This window comes from Terrapene carolina, unplaced genomic scaffold, assembly GCF_002925995.2.
Source record: "Terrapene carolina triunguis isolate 2854851 unplaced genomic scaffold, T_m_triunguis-2.0 Scaffold95, whole genome shotgun sequence".
NCBI classification, from domain to species: Eukaryota; Metazoa; Chordata; order Testudines; family Emydidae; genus Terrapene; species Terrapene triunguis.
Window position 1 is genome coordinate 40874749 of NW_020664446.1, and position 25143 is coordinate 40899891.

The window sequence follows — 25143 nt, forward strand, 5'->3', positions numbered from 1 at the left end:
AGGGCTAACACACCATTTGAGGAGCAGTGGGTGCTGTCCGGGGTTCTCTGCTCAGTGTCCCCTTCAGGTTTCCTACTTTTGACCCTTTGACCTTCACACCTGTCCTTGTTTTCTTTTTTGTTGTCCCTCATACTTATTTGAGTTCCAGGCTCAGTAGCTCCTCCCCTTAGGCTGGGGGAGGAGCCTTTAGCTGCGGGCGGGCACAAGCCTGCCCACTTCCCAGAACCCAATAGGACCACTCTCTTGCAGCCGTCCAGCCTGACTTTGTCACACCACAGACTAGTATAATCCTATTCTTTCTCCTTTCATTTTCTCAAGTCCAACATTTGTTGTATGACAAGCAAAAATATTCAAGTGCAATTGAATTTTGTCATTCACAGTAAGTGTAAGTTGGATGCACAGTCTTTATTCCGTCTGTGGTTCAGAATATACACAAGGAAAGTAGCAATGTTCAGTGATCATTATTTCAAAGTAACACCAATGATACTATTTCATACAAATCTGTCCTTTTGCCATCACTGGCTTGACTCCTCTCACCTACACCAAAATGACACCAGTTTAACTACACTGGCTTCATGAAGTGACTCCTAATTCTGATTTACACCAGTGCAAGTGAAAGCAGAATCAAGTCTTTTATTTTTCCATTTGTTCAGACAAATAAAGGGCCAGGTTCTGCTGGTTTAAATTAGGAGTCACTCCACTCAAACCAGCTTTTTCCCAACAGTAGCAATCTGTCCTGTGATTTGTGATCAGGAGGCAGTATACCCAGACTTATGAAAATCCTGTTTGCAGCATTCCAGAGAGCAGGAGAGTGGGAGTAAATCATTACATGTTGCATGTGCCTCTGTTTCAAAACAGAGTAAGGCTGATCACAGTTCTTTTGGTGGGCTAGTGTCCTGCCAGTGTCCATTGACAAGAGGCAGAACATGAAGGCTTGGCAATTTAATGACCAGCTTGAATGCCAGTTTGAATGTTTTCTCTTCCCTGGATGGGGGAAGGGCAGGATTAGGTTGACCAGACAGTAAATGTGAAAAATCAGGACAGGGGTGTGAGGTAATAGGAGCCTATATAAAAAAAAGATCCAAAAATCGGGACTGTCCATATAAAATCAGGACATCTGGTCACCCTAGGCAGGATCAATATTTGTCTTAAGCAGGATCACTGCTTGGGTTGGAGAACTCTGGAGACAAGCTGTAGGAAGTGGAATGGGTGATTCAGTAGGGTGGTTTCTTTCTCTCCAAGTCAGTACTAATCAATCCCTCATCATGGTCTGGTGTGGACTTTTTTTGAACCATGTAGAATTAATCTATGCAAGTATCACCAGATAATAAGCAATGTGTTTTTTTACTAACACTAAAGAATGTTTCCAATTCCATTTTAACTCAGAATCCAGGGAATTTGAAAAAGGAAGGAACCTGACACTGTATGAAATGAAAAGAAGCAAAATATTTTATCTAAGAAACATTCCTTGTGTTCCTGAGATTTCTTTCAGATTAAAAGAATGCCAAGACCCCAGAGAAAGCAAGACCTGTCAAGTGATGAAGCTTTAGCTTGATGCACTTCTGCAAATCACTGTAGGGTTTAACCATGCATTATATAGGCAGCTGATTCACTCAACTCCATGAATCAATGGCACTTTCACATCTCTCCCACCTTCTGCATTTGTATGGATTAGCTAATTACAAAAGACCCTTCCAAGTGTTTGAAAAACAAATACCAAACCAACAAAGCGAGGAATGAAAAGCTAAGGGTTCTTATGTCCTTTGATCTATGTTTGACGTGTTTCACGACTATGCTGCTGTCAGCGGTAATTCTTTGCAGCAGCAGAAGGGACTCAAATATTCTTAGAGTACAGGGTGCACCACTAGTTAAATTTAACTGGAAACATGAATAGGTCCATATTCTACACTGAGAAAAGTGGTGGACTCACTCCTTCATTCAACCTATAAAGATTTCTCCCCCATTGCTGAGTACTCCATCTCATCTAGACAGTAGAGCCCCAGGTTAACACTAGAAACTTTTGCTGGTATAGCAATGTTGGTCAGGGTCTGATTTTGTTATGATGTTTATATACCAGCAAAAGCCCTACCACAGATGAAGTTAAACTGGCATAAAAGTGCTTTTGCTGGTATAGTTTTTATGCTCCGATCTGGTCTACACTTTAAAGTTTTGCCAGCATAGCTATGTCGGTTCGGAGTATGAAAAAAACATACATCTAACCAACATAGCTATGGCAGCAAAGGCCCTAATGTCAGAAAAATCCTTTTGCTGCTACAGCTTATTTTGTTTAGGGAACTTGTTTGCTGGTATAAGCTGGATCTCCACTAGGATTGTTTGCCAGTATAGCTATACACAAACTCTTTCTACTTAACTATGGATTAGTCTTAAGTCTGAAATGTAATGACATTTGGACAGGAAGACACATTATAATTTTTTTAAGGAGTCTGGGTGACAGCTGCTGCAGGGTAATGTGTAACCCTTTCAGTTTGGTATGATCTGCATTTGTATCTATTTTAGGTTTACACTGAAACAAAGTCCAAGCTTTCAACCCATTCCCTGGTGGATGTTTGCCCATATCATGCAATAACATATTATACTTTACGTGTTCTAAGTGCTGTACAAACACTTAGCCATTAACTTTTTGTGGTGCATTCACACCCTAAGGCCCAGAACGGGCCCATTTTGCTAGGCACTGTGCAAAACACAGAAAGACACAAATCCCTGCCCTGAAGAGTTTATAATCTAGTTTGAAACAAGATGCAACACATGAGTGTAACAAGCAATGGGGGAAAGAGGATAGTTGGGAGGGCGGAGGAGGGTGTCACGATTGCTGCACTAGCTGCACCTCTGTCCCCTCTTCTAGCCTCTCTGAGTTCCCCTCTTCAGATGTTGGGTCTCATGTATGCCTTTACCTTTTCTGGGGTGTAATCCCACAATTGTCCCTGTGTCAGACTAGTTCCCAGCCTACGGTACCCGATGTATCAACCATAATATGATTATTCTGCATCAACTCCAGCATCTGTTTCTTCATACCCCTATCCTTTTCCAAGCTCTTCCTTGTCAATTCTCTGTTCTTCTCCTTCATTAAGGAGACCTTCCCTCCATCTGTCTTCTTATCCCTCTTCTGGACTGCAGACATGAGGTCCCTAAGCTTGGAGATAAGATGTTTTCCACCTTACTTCCACTTTGTATAGAACCCCTGTACCAATCCATGGTTGGTGGTGGACTAGGAAGGTAGTGGGGCTGAGAGAAGCAGGGGGTTAGTTAGTAATGGCATGTGCACCTGTGCAAGCCAGTAGTGGGCTGGGGCCCTGGGGAGAGTGGGTGGATAAGGTCGGCAGGGGTGGCAGGGGTCAGGTTCATAATTGCACATGCACCTCTTAAGACCATCTGTACTTTGGAGGATGTTACCCCTGAGGCATGTTGCCAAAAGGCAGAGAAAGCCAATGGGCAGACCAGCAAGATATGCAGTGCTGCTATTCACCAGAATGGTCCCCCCAGACCAGTCTGTAGGAGTGGAAGGACTACCCTGTTTATACACACGGCCCCAAGAAGGCTACACTGCCTTGCATCGTTTGTGCCTAAATGCAGCAATACCTTTATCTTATTTTTTTTTAATGACATCTGTAGATCAGCACAAAGTGCACTGCAAAATAAATAGATTTCTGCAGGGATTGTTGTGAACCCAAGAGGTTAACAATGCTGAGGCCAGGCCAACACTCAAAAGTTAGATTGACCCAGCTATGTGGCTAAAGGGTGTGAAAAATCCACACCACTGAGTGATGCAGTTAAGTCGCCCTAACCCCAGCATAGACTGCTCTAGGTCGATGGCAGAATTCTTCCATTGATCTAACTACGCTGATGGGCAGGGCCGGCTCTAACTTTTTTGCCGCCCCAAGCAGCAAAAAAAAGCGCTGCCCCCGCCGTAACCCCCCCCCAGCGCCGCCCCGCCCCGCCGAACCCCCCCCCCCCCGAGTGCCGTGCCGCCGAAACCCCCCCGCCGAGCGCCGCCGAACAGCCGCCGCCCCCCGCCGCGCTGCCGAACCCCCCGCCACCCCAAGATTGGCCGCCCCTTACCAGGTGCCGCCCCAAGCACGTGCTTGGTTGCCTGGTGCCTGGAGCCGGCCCTGCCGATGGGAGAATCCCTCACATTGCTGTAGTGACCATCTATAGTGAAATCCATATTGAAATAGCTGTGCTGCTGTAGCGTTTCAAGTGTAGACAAGCCCTGAGAGTCTGACTGAAAATATCCATAAACGCTTTATAATCATGATGCATTTTTGAAATGTCTCACTTTCTAAATGCTAAGGTAGCCAACAGCTCGGGGAATTGCTTAAACTGTGAAGCAAAATATTTGTATTGCCTTTTCTCTGTCAGTAGCTGCTGTTTCAATAAACATGCCTGCACTACAATGTATTTGATTTTTAACCCCTATGGTGCTGCTAGCTTGAGTGTGGATGGGATGGGATGGGATTGGATGGGGGAGGGAGCGGGGAGCATTGGTCATCCAGGGGAGAGAGAGAGAGAGAAAGAATGATAAGCAGCACCGGAAATTGGGTGTGGGGGTGGCAGTTTGGCTGATACCTGTGGGATTTCATATTTCAGAGAAATAACATCAGTGAAGATTAAATTCTCTGCAGTGGGAACCATTTTGAGCATGTGGCAGGGTGGGCATGGAGAAATAAAAGCCAAGCAGGCTCAGAAAGGCTCCCAGCTCACATCTGTCCAAGTCGACAGTGGCCTTGGGGTCCCCAGAACAAAAGTTGTTTCTACTCCCCTATGCAGTTGTACTGCAGCAAAGCATGTAATACTGGCAGGAGAGGTCTTCTCCCCAGCATTCTCATGCTGGGTGTTTGCCTGGGTTCTGGGACCAACCCCCAACATTCTCTCCCCCTCAGGCTCTTGCATAGGGAAGACATCCAGACTTTCTGGGAATCTCCTCCATCCTTGAATCCTGTTGGGGCTCAAGAGCCACGATCTCTTGGGTGCCATCGATGCTCTCCAGGAAATACTTGGGTTTGGTAGTAGCCTCCTTGGCCATAATCCAGTCCAGCTCACAATAGTAGGGGCAGGAACTTGCAGTGTTGCCAGTGGTCTTGGTGCTGTCCTTGTTTTTTTTATAATTCTGCCAGAGCACCTTTCCTTTGCTGCACCACTGCAACTTGTCCGAGGAGTGACCCATCTCTGTCAGCAGCATTGATATATCCTGTTATATCTTGGCATTCTAGTGGGTGCTTTTAAGGCAGGATTGGACTGTCTCCTCCAGGGCCAGCTCCAGGCACCAGGGCAGCAAGCAGGTGCTTGGGGCGGCCAACGGAGAGGGGCGGCATGTCTGGCTCTTCGGCGGCGGGTCCCTCTGTCCCTCTCAGAGGGAAGGACCTGCCGCCGAATTGCCGCCAAAGAACGAACGGCTTTTTCTCCCTCCCCCCCCCCACCACTTGGGGCGGCAAAAACACTGGAGCCGGCCCTGGTCTCCTCTTCCCAGATCTCAAGGGGATTCAAGATCTCTGCATGGCTCCATGCAGAAACACGAGACATGGCTCTTATAATGCTGAGAAGGATATCTGACTCCAGGAACATGTACTCACAAATGCGGGATACCTAGGTGCATGCCCAGCATTTAAATGGGGAGATAATATCCAGTCAATAGGGCCCCAGAGCAACAGAAGGCATACAGGTAAACAGACAGGTCAATCCAGCTGTGAGACAACGGGGTGTGAGATAGAAGTCAGAGGACTGCCAGAAGTGAAAAAGTTAATCTGAAATACAAATGCATCCTCGCAAAGCTTTTTTCTAGACTAACTCAGCTCAAAATGGATTTAATCCGCTTTCATACCAGACTATCCAATTCACAGACAGTCACCAGATAATTAAAAAAAAAAATTGTATCATTTGGACACAAGGCAGTTTAATATGAAAAAACAACAAAACCTCCCCCTCTACACAAACCCTTAGTTTTCTGGTGTGCCAGCTAACTTAAAGCATAGTGAAAAAAAACAGAACTATTAGTTAAAGTAGAATAGGTTTCCAACCTTCTTTTAAATTGTGTTTTCACACAACAGGGTTCTCTTTTTTGCAGTTTAATCTCGTACTGCCAAAAACATTACTCAAACCATATACAATTTTCTTTAAAAAAATAGACTTCTGCTATTTCTTCTTGTATTATTGCAGTACAGTACGTGCATATAAGAAAGCTCACATGAAAAAATGAATTTCTGATGTGAGAAGTGTGGAAAATAACTCTGAAGGGATTCAGAACTTGGCACCATTATCACACTCTGAATCTGAGTCAAACAAGCAACAAGGAAAAAAACCTCTGCAATGATCTTTTTCCCTCCTATAATTGGTAGGAAGAGGAGGAGGAAGGAGTTATTCTCTTGCCTTCCTTTCTTATAAGCAATTTCAGACATTGTCTCCCACCATCCCCTTTCAAAACAGGCTTCTCTTTAGCAGCTATTTGTGTATCAGGGCAAGCTTTTAATTGGCTTACTGTCTGGCCAGCAGCCTAAATACTCTAACTGGGCCAATTATCAGTGCCTTATAGTGTACAATTGATCCTTCCTTCCCAGAGAGGTTTTGTCTAGTGTGATCAAATGAAAAGGGTATTATCTTTTACCCAGTCTCTCTTGCTCTGTGCTACCTTACCAGAGCGACCAGAAAAGGATTTTATTGGGTCAAAGCTAAAATCCAATTAAAATAAACCACGTGCAAAACATGGGGGGAAACAAAGCATAAACTGTAATTTTCGCTATCCATCTTAACTGCCTTGCATAGAGCACATGTCCTAACAGAAACCTACTGATTAATTTCGTTACAGACAGGATCAGTGAAATGGCAGGTTTCTAGCATCCCTTGCACTTATTGTAAGGTACCCTACCTAGGCTGCTTACTTGTGAAGCTTTCAAGGCAGAAAAAGCCGATTGTCTGAAAACAACTGAACTTACTGGCTCCCTGGCCAGGTTGGATGTTCATCTAATATAGTGAGTTATCACAGGATGCTAGGGCTTGCCAGAAAGAAAGAAAAGCTTTAAGAAACTGCACATCACATGATTAGCTGCACTGCTGAGAGGTCACTAAACTGAGTTGCTCCCTGTTCCTCTTCCCAGAGACTCCACATTCTTATTAGACCCAGAGATGATAGGACAATTGGAGCTTTTCAATGCTTCTCCTTATCTGGCTGCAGAGATTGTAATTGGAGAACATTTAGCACAATTGAGCACAAAAAGGCATTGAAGCTGGGAGACTGCGCATATGTGAAAATGAAGTCTGGCATGTTTAAAGGGCACAGATTCCTTTAGCAACATGTAACTCGGGTAATTTACTTCAGCAGAAGATCCTTGAAGTTATAGCTCTTTGATAGGTGAAGTGTGGAGCACAGGACCACTCCTCAGGGCTACAAGTGTTTTTAATCAGTTACAAATGCCACCTAGTTAATTTGACCTGAAGAAGAGCTCTCCGTAAGCTTGAACACTTGTCTCTCTCACCAGCAGAAATTGGTCCAATAGAAGATATTACCTCATGCACCTTGTCTACTTGGTTAATTAATTTCTTTATTTCTCCATCATGGCTCAGTATTTATTACTATATAAGTTTAATGTGCTGTGATAAGTCAGAGAGACAGTATATAACAGAATCTGCTCTTACATAATACCCTTTAATGCAGAGCATCACCAGACACTTTGTAGAGGGAGTCCAGTCATTCTCTGGAGGGCTCACAGAGCCATCAGTTCCCCCATTTTATTCTACCTTGAAGACCTCAAATTATAGCAACTTTCACTCCAACAGAGGGGCCGGCAGTGGCTTGCTCCAGAACTCATCAAAGTCACTCCTTGTCAAAAGGGGCAGTGAGGGAGAAAATCCTATCTCCCCATTCCAGGGCTGACAGAAAATACGGAAATCTTCAGAACACTGTGGCAAAACGAAAAGGGAGGAAAGACATTAAGATGACGTTTTTCAAAGCTGCCTAGGGGATTTGGATACCTATTAGGAATTGGCTATCCGTGTCCCTTAATTGGCTTTGAAAATCTAAACCTAAAAATCTCAGTGGAGCCACTTGTGGAAGGAGGTGAGAAATGCAGGTGAAACAAAGAAGGGTTTGGCAAAAAAGGAAAAGGTTGTTAAGTGAAAAGAGAAATGTTCTAGGCTGAATTATGTACATACAAGAGTTATGTGAGGACTGCCATTAAATGATATTTCCCAGCAGGATAGGCAGTTTGAGGGGAAAAATTACTTTGCCATTTGATAGTACTGGAAATTAGACTGTCAAAGCTGTTGTAAAGTACATTCCACAATGCTGATTTATTTTAATAAATTTAACAGCTTGTTCAACCACCCTTACGTTAACACTTAAAAAAATAGGACATTTCTTAAGCAACTTGGAAGTCAGTAGTTTCCATTGCCTTCTACACCCTCCTTTTCTCTGTAGCTGGAGAAGGTGTCCCAACATTTTTTTCTGATGTAGCATGGGATCATGCAGTAGGGAAAATGTTGAGAACCATTGCTACAAAGAAAACAAAAATGGTACATCAAATTTTGGCCTACTATGAACTCTTTAATGCTGAAAGCCTTTAGACTTAGAAGTGCTGGTACACACAATAAATATGAAACAGAATAGTATTAAATTGATAACTCTAAGTTATACCATTCCATTCAGTTGAACTGTCCAGTTTTAAAAGGAGTCGCTGTGAGTTGTAGTGATATCTTTGTCATTTATCACAAAGTCCTCTGCCAGTAAATCAGATCTTTGTTATTAAGCTTTCATCTGCTTCTGTTGCTTACGCATAGAGCCAGTTACCTTAACTAGCTCAAACATAATATAAGCCGGGACAGCTCCGTGTCTAATTTCAATAGATGCATGTGCTTTTACTGTGTCTGTATTTGGCCCATAATCCTCTGTATGTGGCGTGACATTTGGTTGCTTTGGAGATGATTATGATGAAACAAAATGAGACCTGTGACTTGATGCCAGACAAACTGCTGGAGTAGGTAGCAGATAATTATTTAAGAAACAAAATCCTGTTCTGATTCAAACTCTCTTAATAAAAAACATGAGGAAAACTATTACAAAACAAAATGCTGTCCATGAGCTGTCAGCTAGTTTATTGTTATCAAACATAAAGGCACTTGATTCTCACACACTCTCCTGTTAGGTTACCTGTAATCTCATTCTCTTCAAGGTTGATGGTTTCAAGACCCTTCAAGGTAGTCAACTGCTCAGGAAAGTGTCGAAACTTGTTCCTGGACAGGTTGATGACCTTCAGATGTAACAGGGTTCTCATCTCTTCAGGCAGGCGATGTAGATAATTCCCTTCCAGGTTGAGTTCTGCAGTTTGGGTGAGAATGGAGGCAGGGGAGAGACAAAGTGACATCATGAAAACTTTAAAAAACCCACAACCCGAAAACCCACCATTGCTGCTGCTTCTGTGATTTCTTAGTGACAAGGGAGAAGGAAAAACATATTTTTTGTCTGAGAAACAACCAAATCCATCCTTTATTAGCCTATTATATATGTGGCCTAATCCATGGTAGGACTAAATTCTTTTGGGCTAAATTGTGGCTTTTAGCCAACCACAGCCTTACATTGTGAGATGTACAGAGCTGCACTGCCCCAGGGTAAGCACCAGGGAGCATTATGGCTCAAAGAGGCAGGTAGCGTCACTGAGTGCGCCTCTTGCATGGGGAAATAATCTGAAACTCCCCTTGTGAGACATGCAGCATACTCTCCTCAGCACAGCCAGCCAGCGGAGCTATGCCTCTGACATCACCACCACATTTCTCCCACACACTTTTGGAAGAACAGTTCCTAGAGGGGAACAGCCCTTCTGCTTGGTGGGTGACTGGATTGTGCAAAGGAGAGTTCTCTTAATCCTGACTTCACCACTTTGTGTCCATGTAGGTGCTGGCCACAGTCTAGCCCTTTGAAATCTTGTCAGCAACTGCAACCAGGCTTCTCATTAAGGGGCCAGTTCTGCCACCCTCCATGTCACAATGAGCAGTACCTTATTTCATGTGCAGTGCCACAGATTTCAGTGGGGTTACTTGTGGAGTGAGACATATTCATTGCAAATAAAGGGAACAGAATCAGTCCCTAACAGATTCCCTCACTAGAAATCCTTCTTCTATAACTTCATAAGAATTTCATCATGGAACAGCATAAATTCCTATGCATTAAGAGGAGACTAATGCTCTGAAAGATCTGAGAGTCTCAGTGATAACAATTTCCAAAAAAGAATGTTATTAAGCTGCAGTTAAAGGTGAGAGTATATATCAGTGATTTAAGGATAAAGTGCCTCACTAGAACATTGGGTAATTTAGAAACAACAAATAGTACCCAGAAAATCCAGAATTATCGATAAACTTATCAGATATTCGTACATTTGACAGCATGAAAATGCTCCTCACTTCATTCTCCTTGCCAGCCAGAGCAATGTGGTAAAAGATTATTTAAATAAATTACAGAAACTAGTTTGATGTTGATGGTGTTTTCCTAAGGGGAATTAGAGGTAGTGCAGGTAGCACTGCCTATTATTCACATTGCCTGACACTTTCCATTATAGGATCCTGTTTTCAGTTACTTATACCTTGCAAAACTTTAACTACTTGGGTTAAAATTTTCCATGTTGAGCATCTGCCTGTGATGGTGATACAAACCCCACACTGGACAACAAGGGGTTAAAGAGTACTTCTGGGCCCAGGTGGCCCTGCCCTGCCCCATCTGCAAAGCCTGTGCTAGCTGGAGGTGGAGATTAAAATGGGAAGCAGAGCTGCTGAGAGGAGGCAGGCAATGGAAGGGAACAGACCCTCTGCTCTGAGCTCTGGGGAAATACAGCCCAGAAGCTCTCATTGCCTGAGACCTGCAACACAGACCTGATAAAGCATGCAAAGGAGAGACTGGTGATTGATTGTGAAGGTCAGAAACTTTATTTGTGATTCTTTAATTTACCCTGTGGGGGAAAAGGGGACTTAGGTAGAAAGTGATCCTGGCAGGCAACTGCTTAGCACCCCAAGGTGCAGAATTTAGCTGCCTACCATTAGGCTCTGGATCAGAGCCTGGTGGAAAGGATGGGCTCAGGCTCCCCTACAAACTCCACAAGACGTGACAACAATAGGAGCCTTTACCTGGGTGGAGAATCCATCTAGGCAAGACCCTGACTGTTCAAAAGCCAGACTCACAGTTCCTGAACTCTGGTGAAAGCCCTGAAGCCCTCTGGATGCTGAAAGAATTCTCTGTGATTGGACTTTCTTTTGGGATATCCCAAAATGGATGGCCTGGAACATGTAACCCAGCCAGTGGGGCTGAGCCACAAAAGAAGGGACAGACCCCAAAAGACAGAATTGTAACTGAAAAGGGGGGCATCAGGGAGGAGGACAACCTGCTGCACCCCTGCCTGACCACTAGGCAGCACTGGTGCTGAGTGTTCCGTTTACAACTGGTGGAGAACATGGGCAGGCTCTGTTAAAGGGAGGGAGAGAAGAGAGAGAGAAGGAGCTCCATATAAAAAGGGAGCTGCGGGGCAGAGGAAGGCAGTTCTCTGCTGGGAGCCCAGGGAGGAAGGACTGTGGCTCTGGAGGGATGAGAGAACTGGCAGCACCCTGGACAGAGCAGTGCTGCTAGCAGGAACCAGGGAAGTGGGAGACAGCTCCTGGCTGGCTGCTCGGGTTTTGCAGGCTGAGGACCTGAGGCAAGGGCAAAGAGGATGCTAGGGCCACGAGGAAGTGGCCAAACACTGCAGTAGTCACTAAGGGAAGTGGCCAAATAGTGGACTGCAGGTCCCCCAGAAGGGAGGAGCACAGTGTGTGGCATGGCCAGAGGGCTATGTTGCTGAAGAGGATGATGCAGTCCTTGGAGAGATGTTGGTCCTAGAGCAGGAGAGACAGCAGTGAGGGACCACCTGAAGAGGGCACACTAACATGCAGAGCTAATTCCCAAGACAGCCAACAGGAGGCACCACAGTGATGAGTGAACCCCGTTACACATAGTCATTCCCACTGAGAGAAATATTCATCAGGGGACTGGCTCCAGGTGGTAGCCCAGAAACTCAAGGAACACAGCTGCTGCTCACTCCAACCTGAGACATGAGCTGGGATACAGGTGCCAGCGTGGGTGGCAATAGAACAGTTTACACAGATCCTCCCAGCTGGGGGGAATGACTCGGGGTTGAAGCGTTAATCTGAGACTTTGGCCAAAGTTGAAATTTAATGGACAATTAAATAGTTGCCACCAGACCCACTTCTCATAGACTCACAGACTTTAAGGTCAGAAGGGACCATTATGATCATCTAGTCTGACCTCCTGCACAATGCAGGCCACAGAATCTCACCCACCCACTCCTGTAACAAATCCCTAACCTAAGCCTGAGTTATTGAAGTCCTCAAATCGTGGTTTAAAGACCTCAAGGTGCAGAGAATCCTCCAGCAAGTGACCCGTGCCCCGTGCCCCACGGTGCAGAGGAAGGCAAAAAACCTCCAGGGCCTCTGCCAATCTGCTCTGGAGGAAAATTCCTTCCCGAACCCAAATATGGCGATCAGTTAAACCCTGAGCATGTGGGCAAGACTCACCAGCCAGCACCTAGGAAAGAATTCTCTGTAGTAACTCAGATCCCACCCCATCTAACATCCCGTCACAGACCATTGGGCATATTTACCTGCTAATAATCAAAGACCAATTAATTGCCAAAATTAGGCTATCCCATCATACCATCCCCTCCACAAACGTATCAAGCTTAGTCTTGAAGCCAGATATGACTTTTGCCCCCACTACTCCCCTTCTGAGACACTGAGGAGTAGTTATGCTGGGATTAGGGGACCAGCCCATCCCAAGGCATAGGCTAGATAAGGAGGCAGGCCTGACTGGATCTGTGGCTCAGACATAGTGTTACCAATGGCCAGAGAGTACAGCAAGGCCACAGGACCATGGCTCAACCAGGAATGGAAACCTGGAGAATATCTAAACCCACAGAAGGTGTCAACTCCGAAGACCAAATTCCCCCCTGGTGACTAACCGCTCAGTGGTTTGAGCATTGGCCTGCAAAACCCAGGGTTGTGAGTTCAATCCATTTAGGGATCGGGGCAAAAATCTGTCTGGGGATTGGTCCTGCTTTGAGGAGGGGGTTGGACTAGATGACCTCCTGAGGTCCCTCCCAACCCTAATATTCTATTCTATTCTCAATTCTAAACCGCCCCCACTGGGGAAAGCCGTTTTTCCATGTGGGCAACAAGGTCACTTCTGCTACGACTGTCCCTTTATGGAATATGACTATGGACAATCTTAGACAGCTGACACTGGGGCCTAAAAATGAGGCCCATCTAAAATAATGGTCCCAGTGAAGGTCAAGGGGGTAGAGAAGCGTGGGCTAGTTGACTTAGGGTTCAGCCAGACTTTGATCAGAGGTCAGCTGGTGAGCAAGGAGGGCTCCCCTGGACAAACTGTCTTTCTCCGGTGTGTACATGGAGATATATGACCCCACCCCACTAAGTCTGATTTTTTGAAAGAAATATACGGGGAACCTCTTTGTAAGACTAGTTTCTACCCTGTAATCCTGGGCAGAGACTGGAAATACTTATGGAAATTCTAAAAGAGTGGAACAATCACCTACTTGTGGGGACCACCGTGCTCCTGGAGGCCAAAGGAACTGATGTGATTGGATGAAACAGAGGACCCCAGGAAAGGGACCTCCCACCAGGTGAGAGGCCCTGCCCCTTCCCCAAAGACTACTCAGAACCCACACCCATTGATTGGAGAGCTCCTAATCAGAGAGGCAGATTTCATAAGGGAACAGAGAGATGATCAGACACTAAGACAAGCTTATGATCAAGTGGCAATAGCTAAGGATATAGTGGACCCTCAGCTGCTAAAGCAATGGCCCCACTTTGAACTTAGGTGGGTAACAGTTATATTGCCTGGAGAGGGACCATTGAACTAAAGAGACAAAAGTACGGTTCCTTGCACCAAGAAGATATCAAAGAGAAGTGTTTTGTTCCACATCTTTATTATGATCTGGATGATGGGATGAATTGAACCCTCAGCAAATTCGCAGATGACACTAAGCTGGGGGGAGAGGTAGATATGCTGGAGGGTAGGGATAGGGTCCAGAGTGACCTAGACAAAGTGGAGGATTGGGCCAAAAGAAATCTGATGAGGTTCAACAAGGACAAGTGCAGAGTCCTGCACTTAGGAAGGAAGATTCCCATGCACCACTACAAGCTGGGGACCGACTGGCTAAGCAGCAGTTCTGCAGAAAAGGACCTGGGGATTACAGTGGACAAGAAGCTGGATATGAGTCAGTAGTGTGCCCTTGTTGTCAAGAAGGCTAATGGCATATTGGGCTGTATTAGTAGAAGCATTGCCAGAAGATTGAGGGAAGTGATTATTCCCCTCTATTCAGCCCTGGTGAGGCCACACCTGGAGTATTGCGTCCAGTTTTGGTCCCCCCAGTACAGAAAGGATGTGGACAAATTGGAGAGAGTCCAGCGGAGGGCAACAAAAATTATTAGGAGGTTGGAGCACATGACTTACAAGGAGAGGCTAAGGGAACTGGGGTTATTTAGTCTGCAGAAGAGAAGAGTGAGGGGGGATTTGATAGCAGCCTTCAACTACCTGAAGGGGGGTTCCAAAGAGGATGGCGCTAGGCTGTTCTCAGTGGTGGCAGATAACAGAACAAGAAGCAATGGTCTCAGGTTGCAGTGGGGGAGGTCTAGGTTGGATATTAGGAAACACTATTTCACTAGGCGGGTGGTGAAGCACTGGAATGGGTTACCTAGGGAGGTGATGGAATCTCCATCCTTAGAGGTTTTTTAGGCCCGGCTTGACAAAGTTCTGGCTGGGATGACTTAGTTGGTGTTGGTCCTGCTTTGAGCAGGGGATTGGACTAGATGATCTTCTGAGGTCTCTTCCAACCCTAATATTCTATCATTCTATTATGACTCACCAACTTAATCCCATGCAGGGGGCACTTGGGGTTATGAACAGGTAATTAATAGGTTCTATTGGCCAGTAATGCACACAAAGATCAAGGACTACTGCATGTCATATTCCAAGTATCAATTGGCAGGACTCAAGAGGACCCCAAAAACTCTCCTCAACTTGCTACCTACAGTGGGGGGTACCTTTTGAAAGAATAGTGATGGACCTACTGGGGACGCTGGAGAAAAACATAACAGGGTATCAGCATATCCAGGTGGTTCTGGACTACACGACCCAATAGTCCAAAGCCATCCCCCTCCTCTCTACGAATGTAGCAAGCATCATGGACGAGCTTATGAAGCTGTTGACCTGACCGGGGTACAGAAAGAGATCCTAACCAATGAGGGAACTAATTTTGTGTCATGCTTTATGAAAGAGCTGTGTGCTCTGTTAAAGGTTAAGACTCTTTAAGAACATCTGTTTTCCCCTCCTCCCCCAGACAGATGGAGTTGAATGGTTCAGTCGGATGCTGAAAGAGATGATGAAGGAATTTGTATAATCAGATCCTTGTCACTGGGACCAGTGACTCCCATCACTGCTATTTGGTGTCAGAGAGGTTCTGCAGGCATCCACAGAATTCTCCTCATTCAAACTGTTATATGGGAGACAGCCTCAGGGGATTTGAGACTTCCTCCAAGAAGCATGGGAGGAAGAAGGACGAGAGACAATAAATGTGATGCAATACATTCTTCAGTTACGAGAAAGGCTTACGAGGACTTTGCAAAAGAAAACTTATTGAAAGCCCAACAAAACCAAGAAAAGGCCTATAACAAAGTGATAGGTCTACAAGAACGTAGACCAGTGACCAGATACTGCTATTTGCTCAATGTTCAGAGTCAAAATTACTGGCCCAGTGGCAGGGATCATTTGAGATGGTAAGAAAAGTGGGACTTACTGACTACAAAATCTGACAGCCTGGGAAGAAGGAGGAAATGCAAGTATAAAATACTAACCTTTTGAAAGCCTGGAGAGACCAGGAAGGATTCCTAATAACACCCTATCCACCTGAATTAGGCCCGCAAGTACCAGTGACCCCCGTATCCTGAGCTGTACCAATGGGAGAAGAGCTTCAACCAAAGCAGAAAACCTGAATGCAGAAGGTGATTGAATCCTTCCCCACCGTATTTTCAATCTTGCCACTGAACCAGGACAACCGGTCCGTGAGGACCCACGACCATTTCTGTGAAAGACACATATACACACACTCTCACATATGGAACAAGGTTCTTGGCTTCTCTGTGTTGGGGTTTCCCCGATATCTCTTTCACTCAGTTCCCCAAGAACTCAGTTTAACTCCAATCTCATTACTCAGGTTCCTATATTTGTCATACAGCAAAGCTACGTTGAGTTGAACAGACTGAAGCGTATGGGTTGGGTATAGGGCATACCACCCATCCATATTGTTTCTTTAACCTTTTTAAGCTGCTTAAACCTGCTTAAAGAGTTCTCTGCCAGTTCCCCCAGCCTATCATTTGCTGCCCTCCAATGCTAGGCATGACCAGGGGCAAAGGACATGGCTGAGATGTGCCTGTACTTCAGTGATTCCTAGATGCCTGGGGCTCTTGGAAGCTGGCATAAATTGGGGAGGGGAGGGGGAGCAAAGTTCAAGGGCAAATGTGATTTTAAAGTACATTAGTACAGCCCACTCCTGAGCTGCACTGGTTACACAAAGACCAGACTTCAGGATCTGGCTCATAGTATGTAGAATCTCTTCCAGCCTCTCGCTGGGGAGGGCCAAAAATATCATTTCCTCTGCCCAACAGCATCCAAAGGCAGCCCCTGTCTCTTACTTGAATACTGATATTTTAATGTGTCTTACTTGTTTGAACCTCAGGAGCACTGAATTAACCATGTGCAAGGTGAGTTACCTGGGTGATGCCAGAAGAATTTTGCAAAAATTGATATCACCTACATGGAACTTACATTTTCTCTTCATTAAATTACCACTTTTTGGAGTACTAATGGAATGGGTAGAAGAAAGCAATTAATGCCTGATAGATAATTATTAGGGGCTCATCTAGGGGACCCTCATAATTGTTTTCCATCTCTAAAAGCCTCACTTCTAGAGCAAAACCTTGGCCTTTTAATACGTAACTCACAGAGAGACCTGGATTTTAATTTAATACTCCCACTAATGAGAAGCCCTCTGAAATTTCAAAAAGCTAATATATTGTGAAGAGCTGCTCTCTCTCTCTCTGATGTGATGCTTCAGGAATTCATTATTAGACACTGCTTTTAGAAATAGTGTAAAACTAACTAACTAAAAGTGACAAGACTTGTCCTGAAGCAGATATCAGAATATGACACTTGCTCCCTATAGATGAAATTCTGATTCTGTTGAAGTCAAAGGGAGTTTTGCTACTGACTTCAGTAAGAACAGGATTTCACCCTATATGTTCAGTGTCCCTGTAAAGCAGACTAGTTAAATCCAACACACCAGAGCTGGTCATGCAGTAGATTGAAGAATGTGGTAGGAGGAAAAAAGGAGTCACAATGCAAAAATCTCCTTCACTCCAAATGCTGCAGTGCATTCAGAAAAAGTCATTGCAAATGGGGAAAAACAAACGCTCACTTCAGTTAGAAATTTCTAAACACTCTCATGGAGTCACTCTTGCAGGAGAAACTGGGAATCCTGCAGGCTACCTGAGCACCTTTAATAGGAGTGCAGAGGGTATCATACATAGAGATTCTGGGTTGTAGTACAGGAATAATAAAAATGGAGGTTACTTATCTGTAACTGACGGTTCTTTGAGATGTGTGGTTTCTATCTGTATTCCACATGAGGGTATGCATGCTCACCGTGCACTGGAGTCTGGAGATTTTTAGTAAGCAGTATTTGTTGGGAGTTGTTCTCCTCATGGCCTGAACTGAGGGTATAAGGGGCAGTGAGGACCCACAGAGGGAAAAGATGGCAGGTAGTAGAATACAGATATCTTGAAGAACCTCTCGTCACAGTTAAGTAACCTCTATTTCTTCTTTGAGAGATGGACCCTATGTGTGTTCCATGTGTGGGAAATTAGCATGCAGTACTCAAACAGGAGGGGGTGTGAGAACGCAGAAGTGATGGGTGACTATAATACAGTTGTTCCCACAGCTGTGTCTGTAGCAGAAGACTGAACCAAATCGTAATGTCTTCTGAAGGTATGTAAGGAGCTCCAGGTAGCTGCTGGATGAATGGGAGGAAAGCGTTGCAAGCCCGACAGACTGCTCTTCTTTCCAGTAAATTTATATGAATCCTGGACTACTGCGGGGCCCAGATGCCTCATGCAGTATGATCGTCCATATGAGCTCCCCAGCCTAAGAGGGAGGCATTGGTAATGACAGTTGCCTCAGGAGTATGTGTGAGGAAAGGAGTCCTCACTTGAACTTTCTCTGGCTTTGTCGACTAGACGAGAGAGGCCAGCACCTTGGATGGACTTCTTACTCTGGCACTGATGTTTAATTTTTCTGGTGTGTAGATGGACTGAAGCCAGGTTTGCAGACAACAGAGATGGAGCTAGGCAAATAGCGTCACATGCATGAGGCCATGTGGCTGAGGCGGGAAAGGCAAGTTCTGACTAAAATCTGAGTCTGAGGAGTGACCTGTTTTATGATACCGCCCATGGCATGACATTTTGTGATAAGTAGAGAGGCTTTTGCTGTAGTAGAGTCCAGGGTCGCTCCTATGAAGTTTATGGACCTCGTGGGGAGAAGGTGAGGGAGGATCAAAGTGGACTTTTTGTGGTTGACACAAATGTCCAGGGAAGGCAGTAGATGGAGGAGGATTTGCATTACCAACTGGACTTCCTTGTATGATCTGCCTGTCAGAAGCCAGTCATCAAGGTTCAGGAAGACGATAAATCCATTTCTTCTCATCCAAACTACCACTCCTGAAAAGACCTTTTGTAAAGACCTTGGTTGCCATAGGCAGTCCAAATGGAAGGACTCTGAATTGGTAATGGTCTTGACCAAAGAGGAACCTGAGGAACCTTCTGTGGGTTAGGTGAATGTCTATATGAAAATATGCATCTTTCATCTTGAGAGATAAGAACCATCTGCCCTCTTCCAGAGAGGGAATTATTGATGCCAGTGTGAGCATGTGGTATTTTAATTTTTGGATGAATATATTTAGATCATTTAGGTCGAGAATTGATCTCCATCCCCCATTCTTTTTGGGCCTAAGAAGCAAGGGGAGTAAAATCCTTTCTCTTAATGTTGAAGTGGACCTCTTTCTATGGCTCCCTGGTGAAGAAGGGAGTCCACTTCTTGATGCAGAATTTCCTCATGAGATTTGTCCCTGTAAAGGAACTGGGAAGGGGTTTTGTGGATAGGGATTGACAGAAACTTGATCAGATAGCCGTGGTTAATGATTTCCAGAATCTATTTGTCTGTTGTTAAAGCCCTCTAATTGTGGGCAAATTGGGTAAGGTGGCCTCCAAAAAACTAAGGGGCATGATGATATGGCATCAATAAAGGGATGTAGGTCTCAATGGTCCTGTCAAAAGAAATTCTTTGACAGTGGATTAGAGTGATGTGTAGCAACGGATGTCACAGGAGCTGTGTATCTGGGCCTCTGTACACTCTGTCATTTGTGTGGTGATTCTTGGGAGCGTTCATGTGAAGTGGTTGAGGAGATGGTCTTGCTCTGTACCCTTGCTTGTGATGCTTTGTAGGGGTATAGATACCCAAAGAACGAAGCATTGTCCTCGAGTCCTTGAGAGACTGGAGAGATTTATCCATCTTTTAGTTAACTGTATCAAAGGGCAGATCTTGAAGGTTACTTTGCATCTCTCTAGGGAAACTTGAGGATTATAACCAGGAATCTCTCCTCATAACAATGGCCATAGTTATCCTTCTGGATGCAGTGTCCACAGCAGGAGAGAGGTTTTGGCCACTAATCTGCCTTCATCAATTAAGGATTGAAAATTATCTCTATATTCCTGAGGAAGCTTGTCCTTAAAACCCAACAACTTTGCATAATTAGTGATGCTGTATTTAGCTATAAGGGCCTGATAATTTGAAATTCTGAATTGGAGAGAGGGAAGAAGAGAAGACTTTTCTCACTAGCAGGTCTAGTCATTTGGCACCCTGGTCCGAGGGGGTAGTTTTGGGGTGTTTCAGCCTGGATCTTTTGGTGGCTGCTTGTACTACCGGAGAGTTGGGCAGTGGGTGAGAGAATAGGAACTCTGCTCACTGAGATGGAATCAAGTAGCTCTTCTCAGCCCTCTTTGGGGTAGGAGTGCAAGAAGAGGGATTGTGCCACTCTGCTCTAACTGGATCCATGATGGCCTGATTGATTGGGAGAGCCACTTGACTGGGACCCAAGGGTTGAAAGACATCCAGTAATTTATATTGGGGCTCCTGAACCTCTTCAAGCTGTATCTGGAGCTCAGATGCCACTCTTTGTTGGAGCTCCTGATATTGCCTATAGTTGTCAGGTGGAGATGGTGAAGATGGGGTAACTCTCCCATCTGGGGAAGATAATGAAATCACTATTGGAACTGTCAGATCTGCTTCAACTTCGTCTTCAGTATGCTCCGATGAAGTGGGTTGTTGACCAGGAGATGGCAAATAAGACTCGTGTACTGATCCCAGGTGCTTAGCGTAGTGATACCTCAGGCCCCAATAATGTCAGTATGAAGGATCATCGATCTGAGGAGGACCTCCTGGTATTGGGTACCACCTGTCTCTTGGAAAGTCAAATCTGGTTGGAGGATGAAATCCTGATCTCTTAGGTCTTTTGTTTGGGCCCGTTTCTGTATGTAGAGGCTCTTCTGGAACTTTCAACTCATCAGATGAAAAAGCTTGATCCAGCACAACCAATGGTACTGATGGTTGGGAACTCAGGATCATAGGTGGGAAAGGACAGTGGCTCTGTGTCCTCGGAATAGCTTCCTTCTCTGGAGTAACTATGTCTCTGAATAAACACAGACATGAGGATGGGAGACAGCACAAATGTCATCTTGAGAGATCTAGGTCTCAGACCACCCCGGATACAGATTGAGTCATTTGGTGAAGCTGTTGGATCCCGTGATTCCCTGGTCGCAGTGGAAGATGGATCCCCCTGGGGCTGTGGTGGTATCAGCACTGTGGGTATGATCTGAATGTTAAAGGGCACAGTGGTAGATGTCAATCTTTTGATTTGCGCATCACAACTGGTACCACTGTGCTCCTTGTGCCATTTACTGCTGCTGAGGAGGTCTACTCAGGCCTGAAACTTCAGGACCTGAGTGCAAGGACTCTTCCAACTTTGAAGGAGTCAGAGAGGGATTTATTTTCTTTGGAGCAGCTTTGGAAGAAGATTTGTCTCTATGCTTGTGAGAGTAGTTCTTACACTCATGAGAAGCCTTCTCCTTGGGCTTGGAAGTCTTAACTTTGATTCCTGAGCCTGTGTTTGGAGAGGTGCTGCATGATGATTGAGGCTCCTCAGCCCAGATCTGACTGGGGTCTCCTGGCCTTTCCATCAGCTGTTTTCTAAGTCTTAGCTCACAACCCTTACGAGCTCTGAGAGGGAAGGAGTGACAAATGCTTCAATTAGCCAAGATGTGAGGCTGAAAAGGCGGAGTTGCTGTTCATCTCTCACTGAAAAGGAGTGGGTCAGGAAGCACAATTTTTGAACCCCAGGACTCTGGGCATAACCTAGTTTCCCAGGAAGGGTTTCCCCGGGGCAGGGAAAAACAACTACATTAGTACTATCTTACGGTTTTATACTTTATACCCGTTTCTGTAGTATCTGAGCATCTTCCATGTAAAATCAATAGTAACAGCAAAGCCCCTAGTGAACTTCATGGAGTCTTTTGTACAACTGGGTTCATTGGCCTGGGAGAGAGTTGAAAAACAGCTGATTCTTCAAACAGGCCTCGCAAAACTCACTGACTCGGATTGAGTGGAGATTTTGGGTGGGTGAATGAGTAGGGTAACAGGCTGTAGGGCCAGTACTGCACCTGCTGCAGGATAGCACAGCAGCCTTCACCTGTAGCACACTGATTCTGACCTGACTCATCGAACTGTTGCTGGGGGTAGACAAAGCCTAATCCCCATGTCTCACAAAACTAATATGCTATGGAGCAGAGAAGGTGTCACTGGAACCTTATGTTTGGCAGATCTAGTCCCAGGTCACAACCATCTATGCAAAAAGAGTGGGAATGTTTATCAGCTAGAGCCAGAAGCTGCTAAATGCAGCAAGAGCACAGGAGGTAGAGGGCCAGCTCTAGGCTCAGGCTCCCTGTAATGCAACAGAGAGGCCAATAGTCTGAGGTGAGACTTGGAGGAGCAAATGAGGGTGTCAGGCTTTCCTGCAGGCTTTGTATAAACAAGGAGGGAGTCCCTCCCCATCATTCCCAGCTCCTCGTCACAGTAGGTTGTGAGCAGAATGGGGTTGGATTTGTGGGAACAACGACTGTATTCCTTTAAATTGCATAAATTTTGCATGGCTTTGGGAGATGTTTTTCAGCATGGCTTTTAGGTGTTGGGTCAACCCCTGCCCCCAAACACTAAGCAGGAGATCATTTAAGGTTTTTCTGCAGAAGGCTGGAGAGCTCTTCTACTCCCTTTTCTAGAAATGTATTTGCTTCTCAAACCACCTTTCGGTTTCAGTGACACTGGTTTAATTCTGGAGACTGCTGAAGAAGTCAGGCCTGCTTATCTCTCCAAGTGGAGAAAGATAGGTGCAGTCACCGATCAATGTAACTTGTCTTGTGTTGAAAATCCATATTTTCTTAGCTATATCACCTGTGCAGCACAAAGGATTGGCTAATCAAGTCTGTCACATTATACACTCTGGGAGACAGAGAACTACAAAGCTGATGTGCTCTGTAGCCTCACAGAGAAAAGAAATTACATTCTGGATTAGCCAAGAGACACTGATGCAGTGTCCATAACACAGGAATAATAGAAAACCTTTTTATGCATACGCCGTGTTCTAGCCAAAGAAAAATAGCAGCATCTCATGTGCCCAGCAGTGATGGGTGCTGATAGGTTGGACCAGAATAGAATGGTTTATAGGCAGATATAACTTTGCTTCACCCAGTTAATATTCAATTTACCTCTTCGGTTCCTTTTTAGACTTTGAAGTCTACATCCCACCTGAAAGGCCCCTGCACTGTCCAACTCTGAATAGACCTCTCTTAGAAGTGTTAGATCTTGCCTTTGAAATGCAAATCAGTCTTTTGTTCTAAGCTTCTTTCTTTGCTGAGGCTGCTTTTCTGTTGCTATTCCAGAGTCTTTGCTCTAACTGTTGTGGATTTACCATTAAACCGCCTTTATAGACAGGTGGTGCACACTCCAGAAAATGACACTATCAGCTATGACAGACATGGAGAGTAATCAGTGACCATTTCACACTGAGCATTTATGTCCAACTTCACTCAGATGGCCCATTTTGCATATTTGTTGGTGTCCTTGCTCTTGTATGCCAAAGGGACATACACATTGGGTGTAGTTTTGAGTTAATTTTTTATGAACAGGGAAAAATAACCGAGGTCCATTCCCAAGGCCATTTAGGAATGGTTGCATTGTGCTTGTGTACATGTGCCTGACTCAAGCTAGTGTTAGCAGTTCCTCTCTTTCATGAGAAACAAATTCACCCTTGCATTTTGGTGGGAATTTTAGTGCAGAAAACTGATTATATCTACCATATGTGGAAGTGCATATATACACATGTACGTACATGCCACAACTCACTCATATATACGTATATTTATATGCATGTAATAACAAGCAAAAGGAGTGCATATTGATGGTGTTGTGTGGGTGTTTGTATACCATCTGAGCACTGTGATGCACTGCACCTGAGAGCTTTAGCACTGAAGAAATGTGTGAGCACAGCATGGTAACCAGCGCATCCTGTATTTGTATTATTGCATTGATAAATGCTGACTTCTAACCTTCGACTCTAATGTAGGGCAAGATTGTGCCCTACTATACTGTGGGGATGAAGAGGACAAGCAGCTCTCTCTTCCTGTACTCCTGCACAGGTAGTGGGCACAACTGCAGTCCATTGACAGCTTGGCGCACATGGGCTATGACCTCTGTGTGCCCAAAGAAAGCCAGGCAGAAGGGGAGCCATGAATCCCCATCCCAAAAGAGTATGCTGTGGGTGGGCTTTCCCTAAGCAGAATCCCTCCTGGTGTTCCCCCATGGGGGTAGCTTTGCACTGCTCCTATGCGGGACTGTGCACTGAAGGCATAATAGACCATTAATGAGTTTTGACCCAAGCAGGTGGTGGCCTTACACATATCTGAGAATCCTGTGTCAGGCAACAGAGCCACCCCTGCCACTCTCCCTCATCCAACTCCTTGTCTACAAAAAAGAAATTGCAAATATTGCACTTTGACAAAGCAACTTTTCTTTCCTTTGGTCCTGTTGAGGTTAATTTGTATGCCTCAGGACACTCAGAACTTACATGATGGTGTTTATACCATCCAGGACTGCAGGAATGATGGGAGGCAGGTTGATATCTAATGCGCTGTATTGATTTTCTGCCTTTCACAGTAAAAAGTCTCACAAACAATTCTTCTATAAACAAGCAGCAACAATTCCTTAGTCTATTTCTTTTTAAACAGCCTGAATCTTGTCATTCTGCCACTGTTAGGTAAACAAGAGATGAGCAGAAAGCAAACTTATATGTTTCCCATGATCGCTGAGAAAATACTGGTATTTTGTTTTATGCATTAAAAATCTGCCTTTGAACTAGACCCTTATAGTGCTTGCTTTGAAATAAGCTGAAGAGGTTATTAGTAAACTATCAGAAACATTCAACTTAGAAGCAGAGACAAGCCTACTGAGCAAAGCATATATTTGTGTGGATTCATGTAAAAACAAATGAAAAATCAATAGATTCATGAAATTTGATAAGAACCATACTCAAGGAACTCCTTAAGTTATTGTTGTACAAGAGAGTATCTGGACTATCTGATGATCCATTTTGCTTCAAAAGTTTGCAAGGGACTGACTCCTGTCATTGGGACATGCCAGTTCTTACCAATCCAACTCTGAATTTTCAAGAGGCGAGCCCTTCTCAGTGACTTAAAGAAAGGACTAGATAGTGTAGCAATGGCCTCAAGTAAGGATCTTCATCCCCTTACTCCCATCACACAGCTCTCTTTTTCCCCTGTAAGGATAAGGCCTTTGTCTGCAGCCATATTGTAAGACCTAAGGCCTTAGTCTGCAGCCAGATTAAAAGAGCAGCCAAGCAGCAGCCA

The 25143-nt window shown here is 44.9% G+C and overlaps 1 protein-coding gene across 2 annotated transcripts in view; it reads right to left on the reverse strand.

The window, feature by feature from the left end:
* Positions 1-25143, reverse strand: part of LRRC20 (leucine rich repeat containing 20) — a 187976-nt gene that overhangs the window by 65708 nt on the left and 97125 nt on the right. For both annotated transcript variants that reach the window (XM_024201860.3, XM_029911342.1), the window contains exon 4: positions 9155-9322. In XM_024201860.3, coding sequence (XP_024057628.2) covers positions 9155-9322 — 168 coding nt within the window. The remainder of the gene's footprint in view (positions 1-9154; positions 9323-25143) is intronic.